The 23591-nt window shown below is 36.2% G+C and overlaps 1 protein-coding gene across 1 annotated transcript in view; it reads right to left on the bottom strand.

Annotated features, from left to right (window-relative positions):
* The window catches only part of RYR2 (ryanodine receptor 2), a 440097-nt gene that overhangs the window by 213894 nt on the left and 202612 nt on the right, over nucleotides 1-23591 (bottom strand). Inside the window, exons 11-17 of the mRNA XM_074144589.1 lie at nucleotides 20983-21057; nucleotides 17475-17631; nucleotides 12003-12167; nucleotides 10046-10167; nucleotides 6855-7038; nucleotides 6034-6169; nucleotides 260-355 (exon numbers count right to left, since the gene is read on the bottom strand). Coding sequence (XP_074000690.1) covers nucleotides 260-355; nucleotides 6034-6169; nucleotides 6855-7038; nucleotides 10046-10167; nucleotides 12003-12167; nucleotides 17475-17631; nucleotides 20983-21057 — 935 coding nt within the window. The remainder of the gene's footprint in view (nucleotides 1-259; nucleotides 356-6033; nucleotides 6170-6854; nucleotides 7039-10045; nucleotides 10168-12002; nucleotides 12168-17474; nucleotides 17632-20982; nucleotides 21058-23591) is intronic.

Genomic DNA, 23591 nt, shown 5'->3' with positions numbered 1-23591 from the left:
CAACTGTTTTGCCAAGTGGTTTGTTTGCCTGAATAAAAAAAAAAGATAGCATTACAACCAATTGGCCAAGGAAAAGACTGCCAGAACTTAAGGTAGAACTACAACCAAAATCAAAATGTACAAATATAAATTTCACTTATTAATATAATTTACTCTCTTACAGGAAGAACTTCATGATACTTAGATTGAACAAGTATATTGTCAATTTTAAAGAATGAAACATAGGTCAAATATGGAAGTTAAAATACTAAAATCATACCAGAAGAGGCTTCCAGCCTTTCTAATCTGCTGATCAACCAATCAAGAGATCCGGAAAATTGAGCACAGTTTTTACGATTCCCTCGAATCAGAGCCGCTGTGGAAAAAAGACAGGGAGAGAAAAAAAAAATTAAAAAAAGAATTCACAATTTTAAGTCCACTTAAATTAAAAGAATGCCTGTCCTCTCTTTCTAGGAAGGATCCAGTAAGACAGATTCTCAGTCTTTAATTATTGATGTTCTTGGTTTAAAACAAATTTCTGTCAAACAGTATTCTTGTAATGACAGGAAACATTGGAAGAGCAGAATGTGAAGCCAACAACATAGGTGATTTTCTGCGAATACAATACCTTTGTTCGAGAATAATAGGAGCTAAAACAAGATAGATGTCCAGGAACTGTTTGTCATAGTTTTGACAAGAGTATAGGGAGGAAGTAACTGGTTTGAAACTGTTTCACCTTCATGCTTTAAGCTGAAGATAGAAGTAGACTGAATGCACCAAGACTGACTTGGTGGGTACAACTGACTAGAAATCTCACTGGATGCTGTAGGCACCCACAAGCCTGCCCTCTCCTGGAATACGTGCCTTCACATGTATGTGCTTACGCACAACCTCTCAGAGAAGAATCTGTTCTACTCCAAAAAAGAGTGAGGCACTAACATTTCTATTTGGTATGTGGAAAAACAGTGCAGACTGTTTTTCTTCAGATTGTTTCCCAATTTTGCCAAAAAAATTATTTCAATCTGAAATTTCTATGGTTATTTTCAGCAGCAGAGACTGTTGGTCCTGCTAAGAGGCAATGGTGTCTTAAAATCTATGTTTCATTCCTGCAGAAATTCACTATGCTATATTGCAACTGTGTTTTTATGCTGTTTCATTTATAAAAGGTTAAACTTACAGACTTGTGACATAACTAGGATATGAAACTTTATCTGCAAAGGGGAAAAGCAATCTTGGAGTTAGTTGCAAACAAGTCACTACACTGACAGTTCTGTATCATGAGGAAAGAGATCACAGTCCAATTGCTTCATAGTCAAAAAAAACCCACCAAAAAATCCCAACAAAAACACACACACACAAAAGCAAAACCCAACCCCTAACAAGCAAAACAAACAAGAAAGCCCTTCTCTTGCTGCATTATATGATAAAAATGTCCGTACCTTGAAATCTTACCCAGTCAATTAATCATGACCATAGTTATCTGAAAATACTTGGGAATCATAAGAGGAAGCACATCTTGTTAAAAGACACAAACTAGAACTAAGGAACACCTTTTCTCTAAATGACTTTTTTATTGATTATAGGCAAACCACAATCTCACTCTGCTTCAGGTACAAACATAAAATGAAGGCAGGAATACTTCATTGCTTAATGTGACATCAATAAATGTAACTTCATTAACAGTAATAAGACACAGATGGTTTCATAAATGCAGCTCAACAGAAGTTTGTGAAAGGTTAGTACTCAGTGGTTAAAGCTGTGCTTTAAACAGCCACTTAACACTGAAAACAAAAAATATCCAAAAGTTGCTTCTTTTATTGCCCACTACTCTGAAAGAGACTAGCGTCCTATTTTAAAGAAATAAAAAACAGGATGTGGTCAGTCAGACATTAAATTCACATTATTACATATACTCCTGTGTATTCTTTGGTAATACAAAAAGATCAAATACAAGTTCAGTGTGTATTTGTAATAGAGGAAGGACAGATGCCTTAGTAGATCTACGGGAAACATTTTAAATTGAAAGAGGGTAGATTTAGATTTAATATAAGGAAGGAGATTTTAAAATTGAGGGTGGTTGGACTAGATTATTTTTAAAGGTCCCTTGTGACCCAAACTATTCCACAATTCTATGATTTTTATATGCAATAGTATCCCATCTCAATGTAAATACCTCCATTCTCATCACAGTGAAATATATCACAACGTCAGTGACGTGACAAAAGCCATGAATTCTGCCATCACAGTTTACTTTTATTTATGTGCAGACTCGGAAACAAAGTACTGTTTGCTGAAGCAAGACTGAGCAAGCAATATCCATTTGTCATCCATGCAATTACTGTACAGCTCCAGCATTATTCAGAACAGAGCAATGTACAAATTCATTATAGCCAGATCAAAGCCAGGCTTCTTAAGCATTAGCTGCCAGAAGATAATGCAGTTAGGGAAGTAACGTAAGGGGGTGGAGGGACACAGAGACTGGCAAGTCGACAAAAGCTTGGGCACTGTTCTCCTCACTGCAAGCACATGGAAACAATACTTGGTACAGGACAAGCAGACTCTTTCAGAGGGAATTTTCTAGCCTTGTCATCTGAAAAGTTCAGATGTAGAGAAATTACTCAGCAATCAAGCCACTACTTCTTCCAGTCTGAGTTGTGAGTAATGTATCAAGAGATAAAACAAATTAAACTGTTACAACTTCAACACTCCCCTACATCTATGAATAACCCAATCACAGATGTTAATACTCCATCATCTATACTCTATAAGGTCATCAGTTTATTTCATGGAGATATTAACTCTCTGGCCTAGTCTAGATACTTTTAAATGTACTTAATTCCTGACATAACTTTAACTGATTCTTAATAAATCACATAACTACCATAAGTATACATGAAATAATCACCTTAAAAAAACAATAAACAAACCAAAAAAAAAGCCTAAAGCCGATTCACTTTACTTAGTGGGCATATATGAGCTGAAAGATAGATTAAGATGTAAAATTTTTTACCAGTGTTCCTAATGAATAATCTTTTTATCTCAGGGTTGGACAAGCAGACATCCCCCAAAACCGCATTACATAATGTCACAGTTTCAAGCATTGAGTAAAAAGAAAAGCAGAGGGAGGGAAAATGTAACAGTATTACTGCTGCGATGAGAAGCTCACACTAAGATTTAGTATCATTTTCACTGTGAAAGTTTAGTTTGGTTTCATGCATCTTTTCCAAATTTTAACTGTTAAAGATAAAATTTGCTACCCTTTCTGCCGCCAATGGTTGAGCTACCTTCAAAAAATTCAGACTAAACAATCTGCTTGCTTGCAAGCATGAAGATAGCCAAAGCTATATGGACTTGTTTTGTTTTGTTGAAATATAGTGAAAACAGCAAGAAACATTTCCTTCATTTTCTATAACAGACCATAGAGTTCTGAAGAAAGACATTAGCAAAGATAAGTGAAGAATGGAGCTGTAACATGCAAAGACCTATGCCAGTTTGAAAAACATAACACATGAGAAAAAAAAATAGAATTATGATTTTATATTTCTTCACATATGTATGATTCTTCACACAGAATTATAATACAAAGGACAACAGTGTACCATTGTTACAAGTTACTCTTAGCTGCAATCAAAACAGTCTGATGTATCTGAAATTTCAGTCCTGCTTTGACCCACAGGCTGACTCACTTGACACTACACTGCAAGTTACAGAACTGCAGAGGTGTGTTTAGCTTACAAGTAAAACCCCACGGAAATCAAAACCAAACACGTTAAAATTACCTTAGAATGTTCATAAAATCTACCAATCTAATGTTAGGAAATGCCACTTTTGGTCAGCCTTGCAACCCTTGCACATGTATCATGCTAAAATCTTCAACGACATAGAGGTGGTAGATCCCAGCAACTCCTCAACCAGAATCACAGCCACAGGAACAGCCTTCTACTCTAACAGCCTGCTAGGGAACAGCAGCAGTTCAGCTGCTCCTTCTTCACTCTGCAAGATCATAGGAGAGGGCTGCTGGCTGTCTCTGTGATATTTACTGAGTCAACTCATATTTCCTCCAACAGAAAAGTAGTGGACCAGACAGAAGCAACCCACTGAGCTCCATGCACCATGTGCTGGATCTCCTTTTGTTTCACCCTAAGACTATTTTCTTCTTCATGAGCACAAGATGATGAACCTACTTGGACTATATAAAAGCTTCATAACACTACTATATACAGAACTCCCTCTTCAGTTGCCTCAGTCTGCTGTTGGATAGTAAGGAGAGTTTATGTGAAGTGAGATGCGCCATTAAAATTTTATTTTCTGTGCATCTGAGGAATGCAAGTTTTCAGTAAGCCTTGCACACATGAAAAACTGCTGAATATTCTTAAAAAAAAACAAAGGTCAGATCCCACAGCTCTTAATTTGGTAACTAGCACTGGTGAAATCTTTTTACCTAAATTTCTCTCTGTATCTATTCCTCTGAGTGAATGGGAGATAATACCATTTATTTACCTTATTACAGAAGTTTCCAACAGAACACTTATTAATAGTTCTAATTATTCAGATTACTAAGCATAAATGGCACAAAAGAACTCCAAGATAATAGCTTTGTTTTCTAAACATGAATTAAAAGGCTCATAATAAATAAGGCTCAATGCCACACACTGAACAGCAAAGACAAAACTAAGTATTTTAAGTAGCAATAACAAATGAGCACTAAATAAGGAATAGGTCCTATAGAAAAACTAGTGTGTGATCATGTTTCCCAATGCATACCCACGAAAGAGCCAATTAATAATATACACACTACATTCATCTGGGCACTTCTTAACCACTTGAGTCACTTCATTTTACAAACTCAGTATTCATTTGTGGCGTTTTTAACAGAATTGATGTATAACAACATTACTTGTATACCTTTTCAATACTAAATTTTTCAGGAGTGAGACTGAGTATAAATGATGCATAAAATGCTTTATATTTTACCGGAAAGTAAGATAACAATCCTGCATGAGGACTTTGTCCAAACTCAAGATTTTACCAAAACATGTGCAAGTTTAAAGGCAAGAGGGCCTTCACATTAGAGCTGGTGTGTTACAGAAAGAAAGCAGCGCTGGCACATGTATGCAGCCTGCACAAAGGACTGCTCAGTGACAGGGACACATTACTGTCCTCAGTCACTTAAGGTCAATGTTAATGTTATTATTTAGGCACTGAGAAAACCTGTTGACAGAGGAGCAAGAAACTGACCAAACAGTCTCTTAGGCAGTAAAATTTCCTTTTGTAGACAATTAACACGTCAGCAGAAGTGAATATGCAGGCAGCTACCGTAATGGATTAATAACCGCATATAATGAGTCATAGTAGAACATAAATAAAATATGCAATTCAAATTGGTGAGAAAACACATCAGTCAATTAAATGCTACTACCTAAATAGAAATTTGACCAGGACACCAACTAACACTTAGATACCTACAGAAGGTATAATGAGATTTTCAGTGACTGCAGATGGACAAGACCTTCATGATTATACTGCATCCAAAGGAGCGTACCTTTCCAAAGCACACGGCATCCTAGAATAATGCTGGAATCACTGGTCATTACTGACTAATAAGAGGGGTCTTGGTTATAGAAGCTTTAGATTTACGCTGCAGTTCTGCAGCCAAACGCATGAAAAAACAGACTTCTCCAAAACTGACCGCAATGTCATGGCTCCTTAACACAAGAATAACATATGTGATATATTTTGTTCACACATTTTTGGGCAGTATACAAGATAACATCAGCAATATGATGATATGAAAAAGTAATCATTTAATGGAATTCAGAAACATGTTATTTCTCACAATAAATGTTATTAGAAAAATCACACTATTTTAGTGTTTTCAGTGTATTTCATTCTTAACTACATGCAAGAACCTGGAAGTGCAAAAGTCTTGTTTAATTTGCATCCTAGATTCATACAGAGTGGAAATTCTTCTATACTAAAGCACGTAAGATGTTTCTTTTCACGTGAGTATTACTTTGAGCAAAAACAATCCAAGTAACCCATAATATGTCTTACCTAGTAATTCATACAAAGAATTCAGAATAGATTTCCATGCTTCTCCAGCTTCCTTCCCAGCTACGTCTGCAAAATGAGCTGCACTGCTGTATACATTCAAGCGATCAATACATTCAAGAACAAGGTTGATCATACCCTAAAAATGGAAAGGCTCAGATTGTCAGAGAAAAAAAAAAAAAGTATTGTTTTGGTGCAAACACATAAGATTTTCAGAAATCTAAGAAAACAAAACATGAAAGGCAGGATATGCAAGACACAAGAATACATACACAGAGTCAGACAAGTGGAGTCAAACAAGCAATCCCCATGAAAAAGTTTTCCTTGACCCTGATAATTAAAATTTACCTTTTAGGATGGTCAAAATAAAGCAGAAAATAAACAGTATTCTAGACATAATTTTAGGCAAGTTTCTATTCTGGAAGGCATTTAGGCACCTGACTAAGTATAGGCAACTATCACTACCAGAGAAATAACAGATAACAAAATATTTAAAGCACACTTATTGAACTAAAAGGTTTTTCTGCATCAAGAGATTAAAGCAGAAGAAACTAATTCATACATAAGAAGTAAACTCAGGGCACAAGCTCATATTAATATCTAACTTTTTTTGAAAAGGAAGAGGAAGCCTTGAATGTATTTCTTTAAATATACAGGAAAATCAACAGATCTAAAGAAATTATAAACATAGCAAATAGTTTGACTTACAGGACAAAAAACCCACTGCAAACATACTCCAGATTAAACATCAATGCTGCAGACACTGTGAAAGGATACTTGCAGACAACATGGTAGAAAATCAGGAGTAAAACTGAGAAAAATACCTCTTCCTGAAAGAGGTTCTGGCGATTCTTCAGGGCTCGGAGCCTGTTTTGTTTGTCTTCATGTTCCAGATGTTCATCAGGGGGGTGAAAATAGCCAATCAAGTCCTGAAGGCTCAGACTGACTGACTCAATAGGCAAATCAACGGTGGAAGACTTTGCTTTCTTGCTGAGAGCATCAAGGCCGCTATAAGAAGATGTAAAGTCTCCTGAGTATTGGAAATTAATTTATTTTATTGTTTAAACTCTTTATTGGTTTAAAAGAAAAGTTTGTTTACATGACAAAGCTCAATTTATTTTCCGACAGCTAATCCTATAACTTCTCAAAAACTATTTGTCTGCCCCATTCTCCACTTAAAGATCCGCCCCTCCCTTCCCAAACATAAACTGGAAGCATCAAAAATATTGTTTCTCTTAAATTTTTTTGAAATCCAGAAAATGCATTTTAATATTCTACCTATGCATGTAGCAGTATCAGAGGCAGACCAAAAGATGAAGAGAAGCTATTGTAAACCTCTTCAACATATCATGAGGCTGTAATGGACAGAAGTCAAAGAACCAGTCCTACAGTGCCAAAGAGGGCCCAGATAGTCCATACAGGTTCTCAAGCACGTCTCGAACCTGTTCTTAAGCCACCTTCAGTGCCAGAAGATCCAGCTCTTCCACACACTCTGTCCCAGCACTTCATTGGCCTTTTTGCTTCCCTGATACACAACTCAAGCTTGGCCTTGCTGTAGTCTATGACTATTGTCTCCTCAAGTCGGGCCCAGACTGTTCTCATGCATGTTGCACCTGCACTTTGCTTAGCCGAATCCCCAACTAATCCTAAAAGCTAATTTTTCCTCAGTGCTGTGCTTTCCCAACCATTGATACAACTTTCTCCTCCATTTAAACCTTATCTTTTTTGAAACGCAGCTGTTGCAGCTGAGACCTCACCAGAGCCACACAGGAAGTGGAAGGTGAGGGCTTTCCCTTGCACCTCCATGGGTCCCTTCAGAAAGGTGGTGGGAGCAGGGCTGGGCAAGGGGGGCTGCAGGAGGCCCACCAGAACCTCCCAGAAGGAGCAGAAAAGGCCATTAGGGGCAGAGAAACCAGGGGGGGCAAGGGCCTGCAAACATAGTGCCCACCCTCAGGGAGGAGGAAAAAATCTGGAGGATGCTGAAACTCTGCAGGAGACAGCCAGGGCCCTGAAGCACTGGCAGAGGAGCAGCCCTGAAGGGAAGGGCCCAGCCTGGTGGCACGCAGCAGGGGAGAGTGGGAGGAGGGGGCTTATTTGACACTTGTGATTTCTTTTGACTCATTCTCAATTCTGCCATTGTAAAAAGGTTTTTTGCTACCATATTTTTTAGTAAAACCCAGCTGTGTAGCAAAGAGGTCCCTTTTGTTTTCACCAGTGCTCCATTTATGCTGGCCTAAAGACCACCGAGCTTCAGCTGGCAGAGTCCACCATGTCCACACGGGCACCCCCCCATCCCCACACTCAGATCCCTCTTCTCTTCTGTTGGAGGCACCAGTGGTCCCCCGCAACCTCACCCATGATCAACCTCGCCAGTCCTCTCTGCCCAGCTGCACAGCACCCTGCCCGCTCCCAGGATTCCTCTCCAGGCCACAATATGGAGAAGCCCCATTTTATACTCCACTTTTTGCTGGATTAAGAAAACACTGATAAGTATTTGCGGTGGGAGTGGGGACGAGGGGGAAGGAAATGTTGATGAGATGGTTTTTTTGGTTTTGGGGGGGGGTTTGTTTGTGTTTTGTTTGTTTTTTCAACTGGCATATCATTCTGTATTTTCATCTCAAATGGTGAACTAGGGCTGGAAAACTTGGAAATTTAAGAGACATTATGAATTCCGTAGGATTATTTCCTGCTGGAGAATAAAAATCTCTCAGAATAAATAATGCAATATTTCAAAAAGATAGCTACAAATGTTATCTTTAAAACTTAATTTTTATTGTGAGCACGTTGCCTGAAGTCCGATTTTTCTACAGACTTCACAGGAAAGAACTGGGGCACGTACTTATGAGAATAATTTTGATTCTCTCCAATTCAGCTTTTTCTTCTTGGAGTAATATCCTGCCAAAACTGATTTGTTAAACACTACCTTGGACTCCCTGTGTGCTCTGCAAAAATCTCCATTGTAATTTAGCAATACCTTGATTTGTGAAACCTTATCATTAAATTGCCTGTCTCTGTCCTTATCTTTTGTGGCATTCATAGAAGCTTCTAAGAAAATTTATTATTTACAAAGTGACCTAGGGTTTACCTTTCTTTTGTGTTTGAGCGTCTCCTGACAGGTTTTTCTTCTCTGCTGTTATTTACGTACCTGGGTAAATGTTTTTCAACAAATTTACATGTCTATGTCTTCAGTCGTGCACTGATTTAGGACATGGTTCCTTCAGGTCACCATTTCCCACTTTGTCTTGTGACAAATGAGTTCCTATGAAATTCTTATCAATCCATATAGTCTTATTGTATATCATCCTTTTTCTAATGCCAGCTACACTGACAAGAGGGGCCTTTCATCAATTACTAAAGTCACAAACATTTGCGAATTAGTATTTTATCAGTTTTATTCAGGAGGACATTTGGAGTAGGAAGATGAAGCAAATTGCATATATCTGGCAATATTTTTAGATGGATAAACTACTATAAAATAAAACATATGTTGCAAAATATTAAAGAAATAAGTAGCATTAAAAGGTATCAAATAAGGAAAGTGTAATGGGAGGGTAGAAAGAAAGTGTAATTTCATACTTTTTCTTGAGACTATGAACTTCTTTAGTATATTTGTGTCTTTTACAGTTATGTCGCTCTTCCAGGTTGTTCAAGGAAGAACACTTTTAAAAACAATGCTTAGAAAAGAAAGAGCTAAATGATGCACTGCATGACTTACAGCATATTTTGGCAAGGAAAAATCTCTTATGGTTTGTTTGCACTTTCAGTATGTTTATGCATTCAAATTAAGGTTCAACAATAAAATAATATTAGAAGACAGAGAAAAGAAACTGACCGATACCTCTCAAGGTACCTCTCTGGTGATAGCACATAAAGAATTAGCAAAATGTCTGGTTTGAGAAGTATTCATCTGTTTTTTCTGAGGGCTCAGTTGTTCGCTGTTTTTTTAATGAATGCTTTGAATAAAATAAAAGAGGAAAAAAAGAAAAAGGATGAAAAGATCATTTCAAAAGCACACCTTATAAACCTGTTGAAAAGGAAGACGGTACTACGGATGACACGTGCTGTACGGGATTCTTCATTCTGAGATCTGGACAACGTTAAACCATCATCCATGTGACCTTCATGGTGCATTATTGCCTGCAATACAAAAATAAAAAGCAGCCATTGCCAAACGAGACACTATTCACAAATAAGAAATATAAAAACTCACATAGTAAGGCAGGCTATGAAATTCAGTTAAAAACATATAATCCCATGTAATAATTCCTCATGTCCAAGGACACACTTGTACTGAGCCAGCAGGTTCAGTGCAATAAAAATCTCAAAGCCACAACTTTTGTAAATATACAATTTATTATATATATATTTATAGATATATATTTATTTATATCTTTCCAACATCTGAAGGGACCCTACAGGAGAGCCGGAGAGCGACCCTTTTTCAGGAAGTGTAGTGACAGGACAAGGGGTAATGGTTTTAAATTGGAGATTTAGATTAGATACCAGAAAGAAATTCTTTACTGAGAGGGTGGTGAGACACTGGAACAGGTTGCCCAGGGAAGTTGTAGATGCCCCATCCCTGGAAGTGTTTAAGGCCAGGCTGCATGGGGGTTTGAGCAACCTGGTCTAGTGGGATGTGTCCCTGCCCATGGCAGGGGGGTTGGAACTTGATGATCTTTAAGGTCTCTTCGAACTCTAACCATTCTATGATTCTATGGTTAAAGAAATTAAAAATCAAAGGCTAAGGGGGCGGGGGGAGGGGGAAAGTGTTTGTTGTTTGTTTTTTTCAACCTTAAAAATTAGTTCCCTTACACAGCAACAGATCCCCAAAGTACAGACAAGGTCAAAACAGGTATTCTTTACTAGTATTGACTTCCAAGCATGTTACTGGCCGCCTTTCCTGACCAATAACTTAACAGGTTTTCGTGTTTAGTTATCTATATACTCTGAAGGTATTCAATCCAATCTACATAAATATTTTAAACTATTTTAGGTAAAAATGTTTTTTTTCCATACATACACACACAAACTATATTACGTACATTACTAAATTATTCAATAATGTACCTTATTCTGAATTATTTTAGAATTATTTAAGTATTATAATTATTCATTATATTACTATTACAACCACTGAAATTTTACATTTATGCAAAAACTGTTTCATAAATATATATTTTTACATAAAATATTTATAGAATATTATGTGTGTATATATACATATATGATACAGGCAAATTTTATTATTTTTTAATATATATATAATATTATAAGGCATGACCTTCCAAGTATACCAGATGTTGCTCTAGCTCTGTAGTTCTGGCATATAAAAACACCATGGAAAATACTATGCTGTGTATAAACATCACATTTTCTTTTATTTTTTGAAACAAGGCTAAACTATTGTTTCCTTGCTGAGAAATAATTTCCCACAAATTTATACATTTACAATAAACACTGACACAAATCTATCTTCTGGAAGATGTGTTAAGCAGTAAAATAATCCTTGCCCTACTTTATTATGCTGAGCTAGCATTCTGCTTGGTCATGGTTTTTCTTTAAAAGAAAAAATTCCTTAGGCCTCAGGACCATTCCAGCCCAAAAGATAATATGTTCACAAAATGGAAAGAAAGGACTTGACCAAAAAGCCTCCTCAATCCAAACCCCAGCACAAAGGAATTTTAGCATATCTACAGGCTATTACTAATATTTTAGTTTGACATCAAGTATATATTTAGATTTAGCAATGTTCATGGGTTAATGTCTACAGGCTAATAGGTGCACTTTGTTTGGCTTTCAGTTTAAGAACTCAGTACATCACGTAACTTTTTGATATGTGTCTAAAAAAACCCCACTTTTTCACAAAGACATGCTTAAAATATTTTAAACCCAGAAATTAGCTGTCTCCTGTAGTTCTCTTCATGCCCCTGCCCCTTGCCCTATCAGGCTGTGAAATCTATTTACAGTCTTACCTTCCGCTGCACAGAACCCATCCTTACAGACTTTGCATCAGCAGACTGGTACGTGAGCCATAAGCCTGTATCTACATGTTGTATGAAGCATATTGAATCCCCATATTTTATTTCAGGTGCTCCCATTCCATCCACCTCTTTTCTTGTCCCTATGTCCAATTTTTCCTGAAGAAGGAGGACAATGTACACAAGAACAATAACTAACATGTTAATATTTGCATAAAATATTAAATACTAGGCAATTGTCCAGAACAGGACCTAAAAGAATCTTTGAGATCCTTCTTTAATGAAATGATTAGAAAATGGCAAAAGTGTAACTTCTGGTTAAACATTTAGGGAAAAGATGGAGAGAGAGATCCCATTAAAACAAATTATTACACCAGGAAAGCCAGTTGTATTCATTTCACCTGCCTTAGAAAGAACTAGGATCATAACTGACAGCATATGTCATTATTGAAACATAAAAGCTTATAAGACAACACCAAACATTAAATTCCCTAGCTGAACCAGGCATTAACCTCCAGAAGCTTTTCCTTGGGGATTTTGTGGGTTTTTTTCATCCCTGGAAAGATGAGCACGTCATCCCTACAATTTATTGCCAGCTGTCACAGAGAGGTGGACTTTAACCTGTCACTGCCCATTACTGCCCAACAACAGGCTCGGTTTTCCTGAGAAAATCCATTTCTGTGTGTTTGTGAATGGCCTGTTGACATGCTCTAAAAGAAGAACGGTGTGACCATGTGTCTGTCCAGCTGGTGTCCTACATAGACAGCAGTTGTTTCAGGAGAGGCAATTTAGTATCCCAAATAATACTATATTTCGTAACTGTAAATTGAGGTGTTCTCCGACATCTAGCTTTTCTAAGAACCAATTCCTTCCCCACAAACATCACTTTATATGATAAACAACCTATGGGTCCTGGTTCATGGCAGATCATCCGTTTAATCTCTCCAAAAGTATATGGTTCAACTGACTGATATACCTTGTCTGCCCGCACTAGTTGTTAAATCCAAAGGTAAGTATGGAAAAAACATGTTACTAAGGATCACTATATATCTTGTTAACTATAGGAAGGATGTTAATGTAGTCATGCCCAAAACTTCTCAGGGGAGCTCAACCTTCTTCACAGAAAGTTGGATCTGCTTGTTCCTGAGGCTGTCACGGCTAGCTCCATTTTAGGCAAAAATCTTCTCCATGGAGAGTAACCAAAACCACTTTGACTCATTAGTTCTGATTCATCTGATCAGTTATTGACATAGAAACTATTCATCATTCTTCTGGGAGCAGAGGGAATACATCACCATTGTTGCAGCTGAGACTATAATACTGCAGGTGCTCTCCCTTCCACAGCTTGAACAGCGCAGGCAGGTTCATGGGTGCAGTAACTCCCCGTATTCTGCTTCTATGTATGCTCACACGTGCCCATATAAGAAGCTGCTTAATTTTTACCACTCTTCAAAATATCTGTGCAAATTACAGGCCTTTTCTAGGCCATACAATCAAGGTGCAAAATGATCCCCTTAACCAAATCCAGCTTCAACCTTCTCTGGTTCTCCTGATCAGCAGTAGAGGACAAGCCACTTCTGCAGTTCCTCAGAGTAATGTTACAATTAATGAGACCAAAACTTCTAAATGTTCTATTCTACTACAACCAGGAAAGATTAGGAGAATGATTACACCATACACATGTGCCTTCACAATCTGGGGAGAGAGCTTCACAGTAAAAGATGACAAAGACTGGGTTTTCGAAATGAACAGAAAATAATCTCTAACTAATATTATTAAAGGATTTTTAAGCATTAAGTAAAGGGAGATGTCATGTAGCTAGATTTTTACCTTACAATTATGAATGCATTTTGAAGCACTTAAAAAAACCCCTCAGATGAAATTCTTACTATTTCTTTTCATAACATTAAGCTTCCAGATATATTCATCAATTCAGATTATTAAATTTTTTCTGGATACTGATTTTAATTTCACTATCTTGTAAATGCCTGATTCCTTAAGTACTGAAATTCTTATTAAAATCTTGTCCTTTGATACATGTTAATAATTGATTTATTAATCCATCTGATGCCAATTACTGAGTTATTGTGTGCTATTTCATTATTAGTTTATTATTTTGTTCATATTATTTCTCTAAATGTTGTATTCAATTCTTTCAAAAGCTAGCACAAATAAACTGAATGTAATAACAGATGGAAATTGAAAAGCTACTTATAATAGGACATTGCACACAAATGATGATACAGGAAAAAATAAATTAGGTCCTGCTATCATATGAAGAAATGACAGTCTGATTTCAAGCTCCAGTCTTTCGAATTCTTTTCATAACTAGAATTACTGTGACCCTGTGTGAACATACTGTGCTTCTACATTGTAAGTTTTTCTTTTTTTCAGTCTTCCTCCTCGCAACTGATTTCTTAAGATATGAAAACATGAATTCACAAATTTTCTCATAAAGAACTATCAGTAATGTGAGGGATTATTAATTTAAAATATTAATCCATAGATTTTTTAAAACCTACTGACTCTAAGAGAAAGAGATTTGATATTGAAATCTTCATTCCAATTAGAATTAACATTAAATTTACTTAGCATAAAAATCGCAGTGCCAACAATTTGCTAAACGAGATTTTTGTCTGCAGCTATGTAGGTTTAGAGCCCAGATTGAATTCAATCACGTTCAGTTGAGCTCTTTCCCGCAAAATAAATAGAGCAGCCAGGGAAGTATATAGTATGTCGTCAATTGTATTAAATATAGGGGAGAAATGGAAAGGTAGGGGATGGTGTGGGGGCAGCAGGCATTACAGCATTCACTTGGGAGCTTCAAGACATTGAGCTTTTTGGGGGAGTGAGCAGGAACCACAAATTGTTTATAAAGGGGAAAGTTTGAACGGAGTGCTGGATTCCTGCCAATAAATAGCAGGTAGTTGAGAAAGTACATATAATGTATCAATCTTATTATCTACTGTATAATAGTTTATCTGAAAATCAGGATCTGAGAAACATCAGAAACCACCATGTCACCATTTAATAATTGCATATCGGTATAGACATTAGGAGAAGTTTCCAGCCCGCTACACTCTTACCACAACCTGTCACTACGCAACCATCTGCTAATTCTTCCTACCACATATTTACAGTTCAAAGCTTCAGTTGTATTTGCAGTCTAGGCCCATTCTCAGACCACAACTGTTTCTAATAAAAGATCAAAGATCTTGATTCACTATACTGGAATAAACAGAAACAACTGGTTTTTGCAACAATCTGTAAGCTACCTCAGTAATACAAAGCAACAAGAATGCATGGAAAATTAAAAACGTGCCAGATTTTCTCCAGAAAGATGTGCTCCTTATAAACAGTTTTTATTCCATGAGTACAAGAATACAAGCCAATCTTTCCACATTTGTTGCGGGTTAAATGGATATAATAATTTTATATGGTTTTATCTTAATGTTGAAAAAAAATTATCCTATGGAAACTCATCTTAAGTTATTTCACTCTGTATTTTTCTGTTTAATTCTTTATAACATTCTGAAATTGATTCCCATGATTAAGGCTTGTCCTTTCAATTTTATCTCCTGTCATCTGACCCAACCTACACCTGTAGGAATCACAATCAGGATTCTTTCAGGAATCCTGACACACTTTCAGGAATCACAATCTAGTAGATCTCAATGACTGGAAGAAGGTAATTCAGGACTGCTTTTTAAGCTGACATTAATATATTTCCTATGAAATTTTATTAAGAAACAGGTGAAGATATAAAAATACAGGCCATAAAATTTGATTAAAATTGGTGTATTTCTGTCCACTGGAAAAGACTGGGGACAGGAAAAGCAGACTTTGTACAGAATATATAAACATTTCTAAAGTAGTAAAATTACCTTATTTCAGTGGAAAAGTGATATTAAGCTAATTTATCAAAAAGAAACAATATTTAGCAAATGCAAGAGAGAAAGACCCACAGAACCTAATCACATGTTTGGGGAATAAATTGTAGGTATCTGTGGACATCCTGTGCTGAGTGAAGTAAGACTACAAGAGAGAAAACAAGGATTTTCTGAATTTCAAATGCCTGAAAGGCTAATACAATTCTCATTTAATGATAATTATTAGAGCAATATATAATAACCAGAGGATAAATCCCAATTCCCAGAAAAGAAATGAAAAGAGTGTTAGCTCTTCAGAATACCCATATCTTCTGAGTGCTGTTTGTCTTGTGATATTTTTAAATTTTCACATTTCTTTATTTTGCTGATATATTAATAGAATTTTAACACATAAGAAGATTTTGATCTAATTTTCAAATTTCTGTACCAGAATGTTGTGTTTTGGGGGAAAAAAAAAAAAGTTTTTGTTTTACTTTGTATTACTTTGAGCATCTGAGAAAAGTATTCTGGTTCATATATGACAATTTATAAAAAAAACTTCAGTTTTTCAATTCTCTTCAGCTTATTTTTTAAATGCAGTAGTGGCAAGCTAGTGTGTTTAAAGTGATGGGTAAAGCCCTTGCAAATAATAAGGTTGAAAACAACAATAAATATTGAGCATTTACATTTCTATCTGAATCTTCAGATTTACGGGGGATACATTTTCAATATTTCTCTGTAAACATGGAAACTTCTTTTCATTTGGAAATTGAAATTATCATCAACTCACATGCCTGAAGGAACTGAGTCTCTAACACTGCAAATACGGGTACTCTTCCCCAATACCTGGTTTTGCGTACTTAGAGCTAACTTATCTATAGCACAAGGGGGATCTTCATAATTCTTTCTTCCACTACTTTTCAGGTAGTGGAAGGAAGAATTATGACTGTGGCAAAAAAGGACTGAAATTCCTATAAGAAAGATCTAGCCACTTGACATACTCCCAACTCTGTATTCAAGAGAGAAGACTAGGGGCTACCTCTTATCCAGGAATAGTTCTTTTGTGCTAACTACATGCAAAAACACAAGTGAAAGGTTGGATGGTTTGTCTGTACATGCTCAGAGGAAAAGAGACCCTCTAAAGCCGCTTATCTTCTCTACAGAAGCCTTTCTAGGACTGCTATAATTTTGAAATATTTATTTAACATTCTTTTCCAGAGAAAGGAGGCACCTAAAAATTTTTAATGCCTCTATCCTAATTAAGTAAAACATGATAGTCCCTTAATAAGTCCTAAGCAGGAGACTGGATTCATCCTCAGCAATGAAGTGCAAACCATTTCCCCACCTCTCCATAATTCCTTCTAAATAAGTCTTTAGTTAAAATGGATGTTGATATCCATAAAATTAACATCAAATAGGATTTTCAAAATTTCCAATTTCTTTGAAAATCTGTATTTAAATATCAGTAACATTATATCTGTCATGTGCTGACTAACTTATTGACCCCTTATTGAAGGTGTCAAAGGAAAATTCAAACTATGGTAACTTTAAATTAACTACAGTAAAGTATCTGTTGAAAAAAATCCTGATTCCATACCTTGGAAGACCGAAAACAGAATGCTGTAGATTTTACATCCGCTTTCTCTTTGTCTGTAAGAAGAAGACTCTTGTCATCCAGGAGACTTAAATATTTTCCTGTTGTTATATGTCTTAGTCTGAATGGCTGTCCCCATCTAATGTGGCTGCCACTCCACCTAAGAAAGTTCATAGGAAACATTTGGTTTTTTAAAACAAAACATAGATTTTAACTACTGGCAAAAAAAAATTTCAAGTACATCACACTGCCAACTAGTCAGTAAAAGGATAAAATTCTAAATGTTGGATTATCAGCAAGAAAATGGCTACTTTGTTATCTCCTATAAAACCATTCTAATAAATAATCTTAACCTTTGCACAGGCTACCTTGGTTCAGACTGAATTCCTCTCGAGAGAAGATACAGACTGCCTACAGAAAAGAAGGCTTATGCTGTGCACAAAGAGCTTAGATTTGCCAGTTCCCTCTCCAACATCTCATCTACCAGCAGCCAGGTTTGTTCACTCTCCCAGAGCACTCTCCTTTCACCAGTAAGCATACTTTAGGTACACATTAAATAGCATGGGGAAAAAAAAAAAAAAAAGACAAAAACAACTAAATGAATAAATATAAAAATCCTCCAAAAATAAATTTCAAATATTATTAAGCAAAGACTGGCCCAGATTCTTCATATCCTATAGGAGGAAATGAAGGAAGGCAGGCAAAAATTTTCTATCTAAGCTCCCCAAAAACTCCTCAAGTTGAAATACAGGTTGCAGGTTTCTAACTTTTTGCCTTAAACTGCAAAGTCAGCTCTTCTCTTCCTGATTAACTCCTGAAGATAAATTTGTGTAGGGGTTGCTAAGGAGGATGCATTTCACAAAGCCTTTTCAGAAGGCTTCTTGAATATTCTTTACATCGGAAAACCGCCACAGCTAGGATGTTTTCCTGGATCTTCACAAAACTTTCTTCAGTCATACATCTAAAGTGTAAACTTTTGAAGATATAATCACACACCGCTTTTTGGAGAGAAATCATATATTTATTTAGTGTTTGCAAAATGCCCATCATAATGGAGTTATGACACACTGCCAAGGTTCTGTTTCCACAAATACTAGTAATTCTCTATGCTTACTGTGGCTTGAAATAGCTTTAAATTATCAACAAATGTTCACATAATATCAGTGAAATATACAAAGACATCCTTATGAACTTAACCTGATTATAATTTTACTCTTATATCAGAATTTTGTATTACTGCATCTTCTTGCTTGCATTTAAACTAATTCCAGGTACAGTATTTAAAAACATAAAAAGCTGCTATGCATATGTTTTGCATATATTCATGTATTAGTTTGAAAATCCCTTAAATTAGCACTTACACAGGTTTAGGTAATTTTCATTTTCCCTGACACACACATGTAGCAGATTAAAGCACTTACCTATTCAATACAAATATCCATTTGTTTAAGCATGTCTTCTTAACAGTTGGCCGTACTGTATGCAAAGTATGCAAAAACAATTTGGCAGCCATTTTTAAAGTGCAGGAGTTTTTAAAATGCAAGAGCAATTCCTTGCTTCTGTTTTGTAACAGGATTTATTACACTTCACTAATTAAACTTCTAAACCTTTTCAGTTATTGGTTTTAAAGAGTCCAAAAGAATGAAGAGGTTTTTCTCTCAACTATCTTCTTTTGTAAACTAAATAGTCTCTTCTGTTTAAGTTGAGGGCTTTCAGGAGGAAGAAAATATGGAAGCTTTATGTCTTAGAAATGCATTTCTTTTTTTCTGTCTTCTGCACAGCAAAGTCAGTATACTCCACAAAAGCCCATCTAAGTACCAGTGTTGTAGCACAACTGCTTCTCAATTAAGTAAAATGTCAGGTGATGAATCTCAGCTATTGTATTGCTGGGTCTGGTAAAACACATCCGCTCTGCACCTTTCGTATTATGGGCCATGCTGGGGAGCTGCCTTTTCCCTAGCCTGATCCAATTTATCTTGGACTAAATAGCTATGGAGCATACGAAAAAGAAAATAATAAATGTAGGGCAACCAAGCCATGCCCCTAGTTCATGCCTTCAGGATAGGAAAAAGGACAACTCGTGCACTTACAAGAAAAGCCTCCTTTTGAGCAGAAAGTATCTTGTGAAGCCATTTCTGACTACTAAAGATTCTTTTCTGCAACGTGAGAATATGATCCCTGTCACCTTTTGGGAAAGAAAGTGACACTGAGCAACAGTATCTAGTGTCCCATGGCAGGTCATCCCAAGAGACAGTCTGCGCATGCAGGCAATTGTTATGAGAGTTCTCCACTAATAAGGAGAGTTCAGAAACAACGATTCCTTCAGAATCATATAAAATGAACAGAATTAGTATCTGCAGCCTTTCTGGGAAGGACTAGAACTGACGGAGGACTTCAGACATGCATATACTAAGTTACAAACTAAAGCATTTGCATGAATATTAATGTGCCTGCAATTCAGCAATGATTGTATATAGCTATTAGAGTATCATACAGGAAAATTGGCAGGTGAAGGACTTGCAGGAGAGAGAGTTATTCTTCGGATTTTATTTGGGTGTTTTTTCCTTATAAGAAAGTCATGTTCCTTAAAAAAAAAAAGATTATTGCTGCCTTTGCTTAGTTGCTTTGACAGTTCTTAATTTCTCAGTCATGTATGTTCAAATGTTTACACTTCAGAAGTTTGTATACAATGCCTGTCAAAGTGAGATATATGACAGTCATAAGAGAAACCTGTAATTTCTCAAACCGGACATTGCTCCATTACCACTGCTTATTAATACATGCAATGAGGAAAATAAAAAGCCAGAGAGCCTTCCACAGTTTCATTTTTGTCACTTAAGCACTCTCAAGGTCAATTTTAGTCTAGAGCAAAAATGTCACTGCCCTATCAGTGACATTTAACATCATCCTATTAAATAAAATTCACACACAGAAAACACCATCATTAGAGCATAACCTTTCCCTAAGCTGCCCTGATTTAATATCTAAAAAGCAATCATTTATTAGTCATTGGAAATTTGATCACAGGCACATATCATAAAACAATTTAAGTGCAATTTTGCCCTGCAATTACCTTAACAAACAAGGCAAAATTCATTACTATCATTCCAACACCTCCAACAATGCAAGGTAGCATTTTTTCCATAAATTTTTGCCTTTCAAGACTTCCAAATGTCTTAAACAAGTTATGGGGTGGCACACACGAATTATTATTTTTAAGGAAAACAGTTCTGATTATATTGCATGTATGTGTTAAAAATGTAAATTGTGAATTCACTAACAGCTATAACAACTTCAAAAAAATAATCAAAACACACACAGCATGTGTGTTAACATGCACTCTCTACAGGAAGTTGTTTAATTTTTCATGAAAGTGATATAGAGCACTTTTTGAAGACGAATTTAGTATTATCAGTTTGGTTTTACAGTTATCAATCTCATTTTATAGGAACACTTACTATACAAGAAGTTCCCTGCCAAATGGACTTTTTCTGAGAGATATTTTACTTACGCAACTCTTAGAGTCTCTAGTCGCCAAAGGGAACGAGCATGAATTGACACAGGGCCACCTTCATAATGGACAGTTCTGAAAACCAAGCAAAGGCACAGACTAAATGCTCAGCTCTGTTGGAAAAAATCATTTTATTTGTTTGTTCATTTAACTGCAACTCCCATTTTAAGACTCACAAAACAATTACTGCAACTGTCAGATTCAAAGGTTATCTGATTCAAAAGCAGCTCTTATCAATTAAACCTTCAGACTTAGTTATCAAATTTTGTTTTAATTGTCAATAGTATCCATTATTGTGATATTCATAACAACAAAATTTATACAGTGTTTGCTTAGACATCTTTCTTCATCTTTCAAGGATAGAGAATCCAGGAAAAAGAGATTAAAAAAAAAAATCAATAGCCTGATAATTACAATATTTCTAGATTGGAAATAACCCCAAATATCAAACGACGATAAAGACTTGTGATCACTGCATACATCTCACAAGAAATGTAGCTTCTTCTCTCAGTGCTTATACTATAAAAATAACCATGCAACTTACTACATTGAATTATTAAAATTCACTTATTTGGCATTTTATTGTCATAGCACCTGAAGTTTCACAACCACACTGATACAGTCTTCATGCATCTCATATGTTAACAGCTTCCTATTTCCAAATTCTAATATGTAATGACCCCTCTAGCTCCTGCACATATCCAGAAATCTAGGTGCTTCTGAAAAACAGTTAATTAAGCCTAAAAATGGTTGGGTTCTTTTTTTTCCCCATTATTCTACAGACAGATAAGTGATCTATACTGGATCCATGAAATGGTTTAGATTTATGGTCACCAAAAGCCCTGAGTAGGTAGCCTGGCTTCTCGTCAAAGTAAACACTGAGGAATGCAGTGAGTATCAAGCACTGCCACTCTAGATTTAGGCAGCTGTTCTTTGGACTGCTTCGTGCCTGCATCTTTATTTCTGCCCTAAGACACTGCCAAAATTTAAAAAAACTAGGCCTTTCCTTTAGAAAAATGAATAAAGGAGTCACTTATGCAAAGGAGTGCTGTCACTATGTTTATTTAGATCAAGCATGTCAGGGAACACTGCCAAAAAATGGAAGAGTTTTGTGGATCATGGAAGGGCTTATGGATTGAGTAAATGTTGTGATCTTCAGCCAAGATCAGGCACTGCCAAAAATAGCCAGAGGCATAACTTCAGGGAGTAATAATAACAAAATTGTAGGCATTTGCCATTGTTCACTAGAAGCAATTTTTTGAGGACCGCAATTTTGGATTTGGGTACCTAGTACTTACTAGGCTTTAGCTTCCAAAGTCCTTCCGTGGATATAATACAGAGGGACTGAACGCTTAGCCCAGAGGAAAACCAAAAAAATTGAAGGAGATGGTTGAAAACCAAAAGAAATAATGAGTTAGAATATACTTCTCAGTACTGTTAATAATACATGAAACTACAGGTGTGTTAAAATTAATCTTGGAATATGCTAAAAAGCATTAAGGAAACAAACACTCCCAGACATTGCAAATGAATGAAGACAAATAATACAGAAGGAAAAATGAGTCAAAACACAAAATAAATATTCCTCACTACAATTACAGAACCACTCACACTGAATATTCATGACCCATGTATAAATAGCAACACTGACACACGTTCCATGTACCAAACAGGTGTTATAAATGCATATATAAACATATACAAAATCCTCCCCTTGACCTTATAACCAATACTTGCTCCACATATTATCTTAGTCATTTGCTGCAATGGCTGTGGTGCTGGGAGCAGCTGTCAGGTATTAGTAAGTCTCTCCTATCTCTCTCACAAAAGGGAATGAAATTCAAAGTAAGCCTTACTTTTTATTGATATTGACGTTCATCAGTATAGTAAAATGTAAATGCTAAACAGTTGCATTCAGCTGCTTCTCCGTTCAGACGTTCCCTCTTCTCTTCAGGCATGTGCTCAAATTTTTGTTCTGCAACTAACAGACTGGGTTTATACCATAACTTCTAAACAATAACAGATCAGATGTCACTCTGGTTGGTTTGTTAGGGTTGGGGGGTGGGAGGGTGGGGTGTTTGTTTGGGGGCCTCAGGGAGGGGTGGTTGTTGGTGGGTTGTTGCTTTTTAAAGTCGAAACATTCTGATTACATCCTGGCTTACTTCAATATGAACCTCACTGACAAAAATGTATTTGGAATTCTGGTACTCTCATAATACAAAATTTAATAATTTTGTTCAGCAATTTTCAAATCATTAAATATATGAGAAATCAGGTCAAAGCAAAGCCTTAAGTTAATCAGAATATTTGATTTTTAAGTTGGTACCTTGTCACTTTTCAGTGATGAGGTTCTTTCTCACAGTGGAAACCTGTAAACTGTCACCAGTTTTTCAGTCTGAGTGTCCTTTTGAAGTTAGCTTTGGATTACACATAGCAGTTGCATCAGTGTAACTTTAAAAATCTAAAAAGCCTCCCATTGTGAACTTGAAGGTATGGCTTCTCATGGGTGAAGCAGTTTTTTGTTATGTCCATCCATTATTTCCTTTCTCTGTTTTTTCAAAAGGTGAGCTATCGATCTTGGAATGGTCATATAAAATGAGAAAATGGGA

This window comes from Numenius arquata, chromosome 2 (assembly GCF_964106895.1).
Source record: "Numenius arquata chromosome 2, bNumArq3.hap1.1, whole genome shotgun sequence".
Taxonomy (NCBI): Eukaryota; Metazoa; Chordata; class Aves; order Charadriiformes; family Scolopacidae; genus Numenius; species Numenius arquata.
Note: the sequence above shows the minus strand (reverse complement) of the source record. Positions and strands in the feature narration are given on the sequence as shown.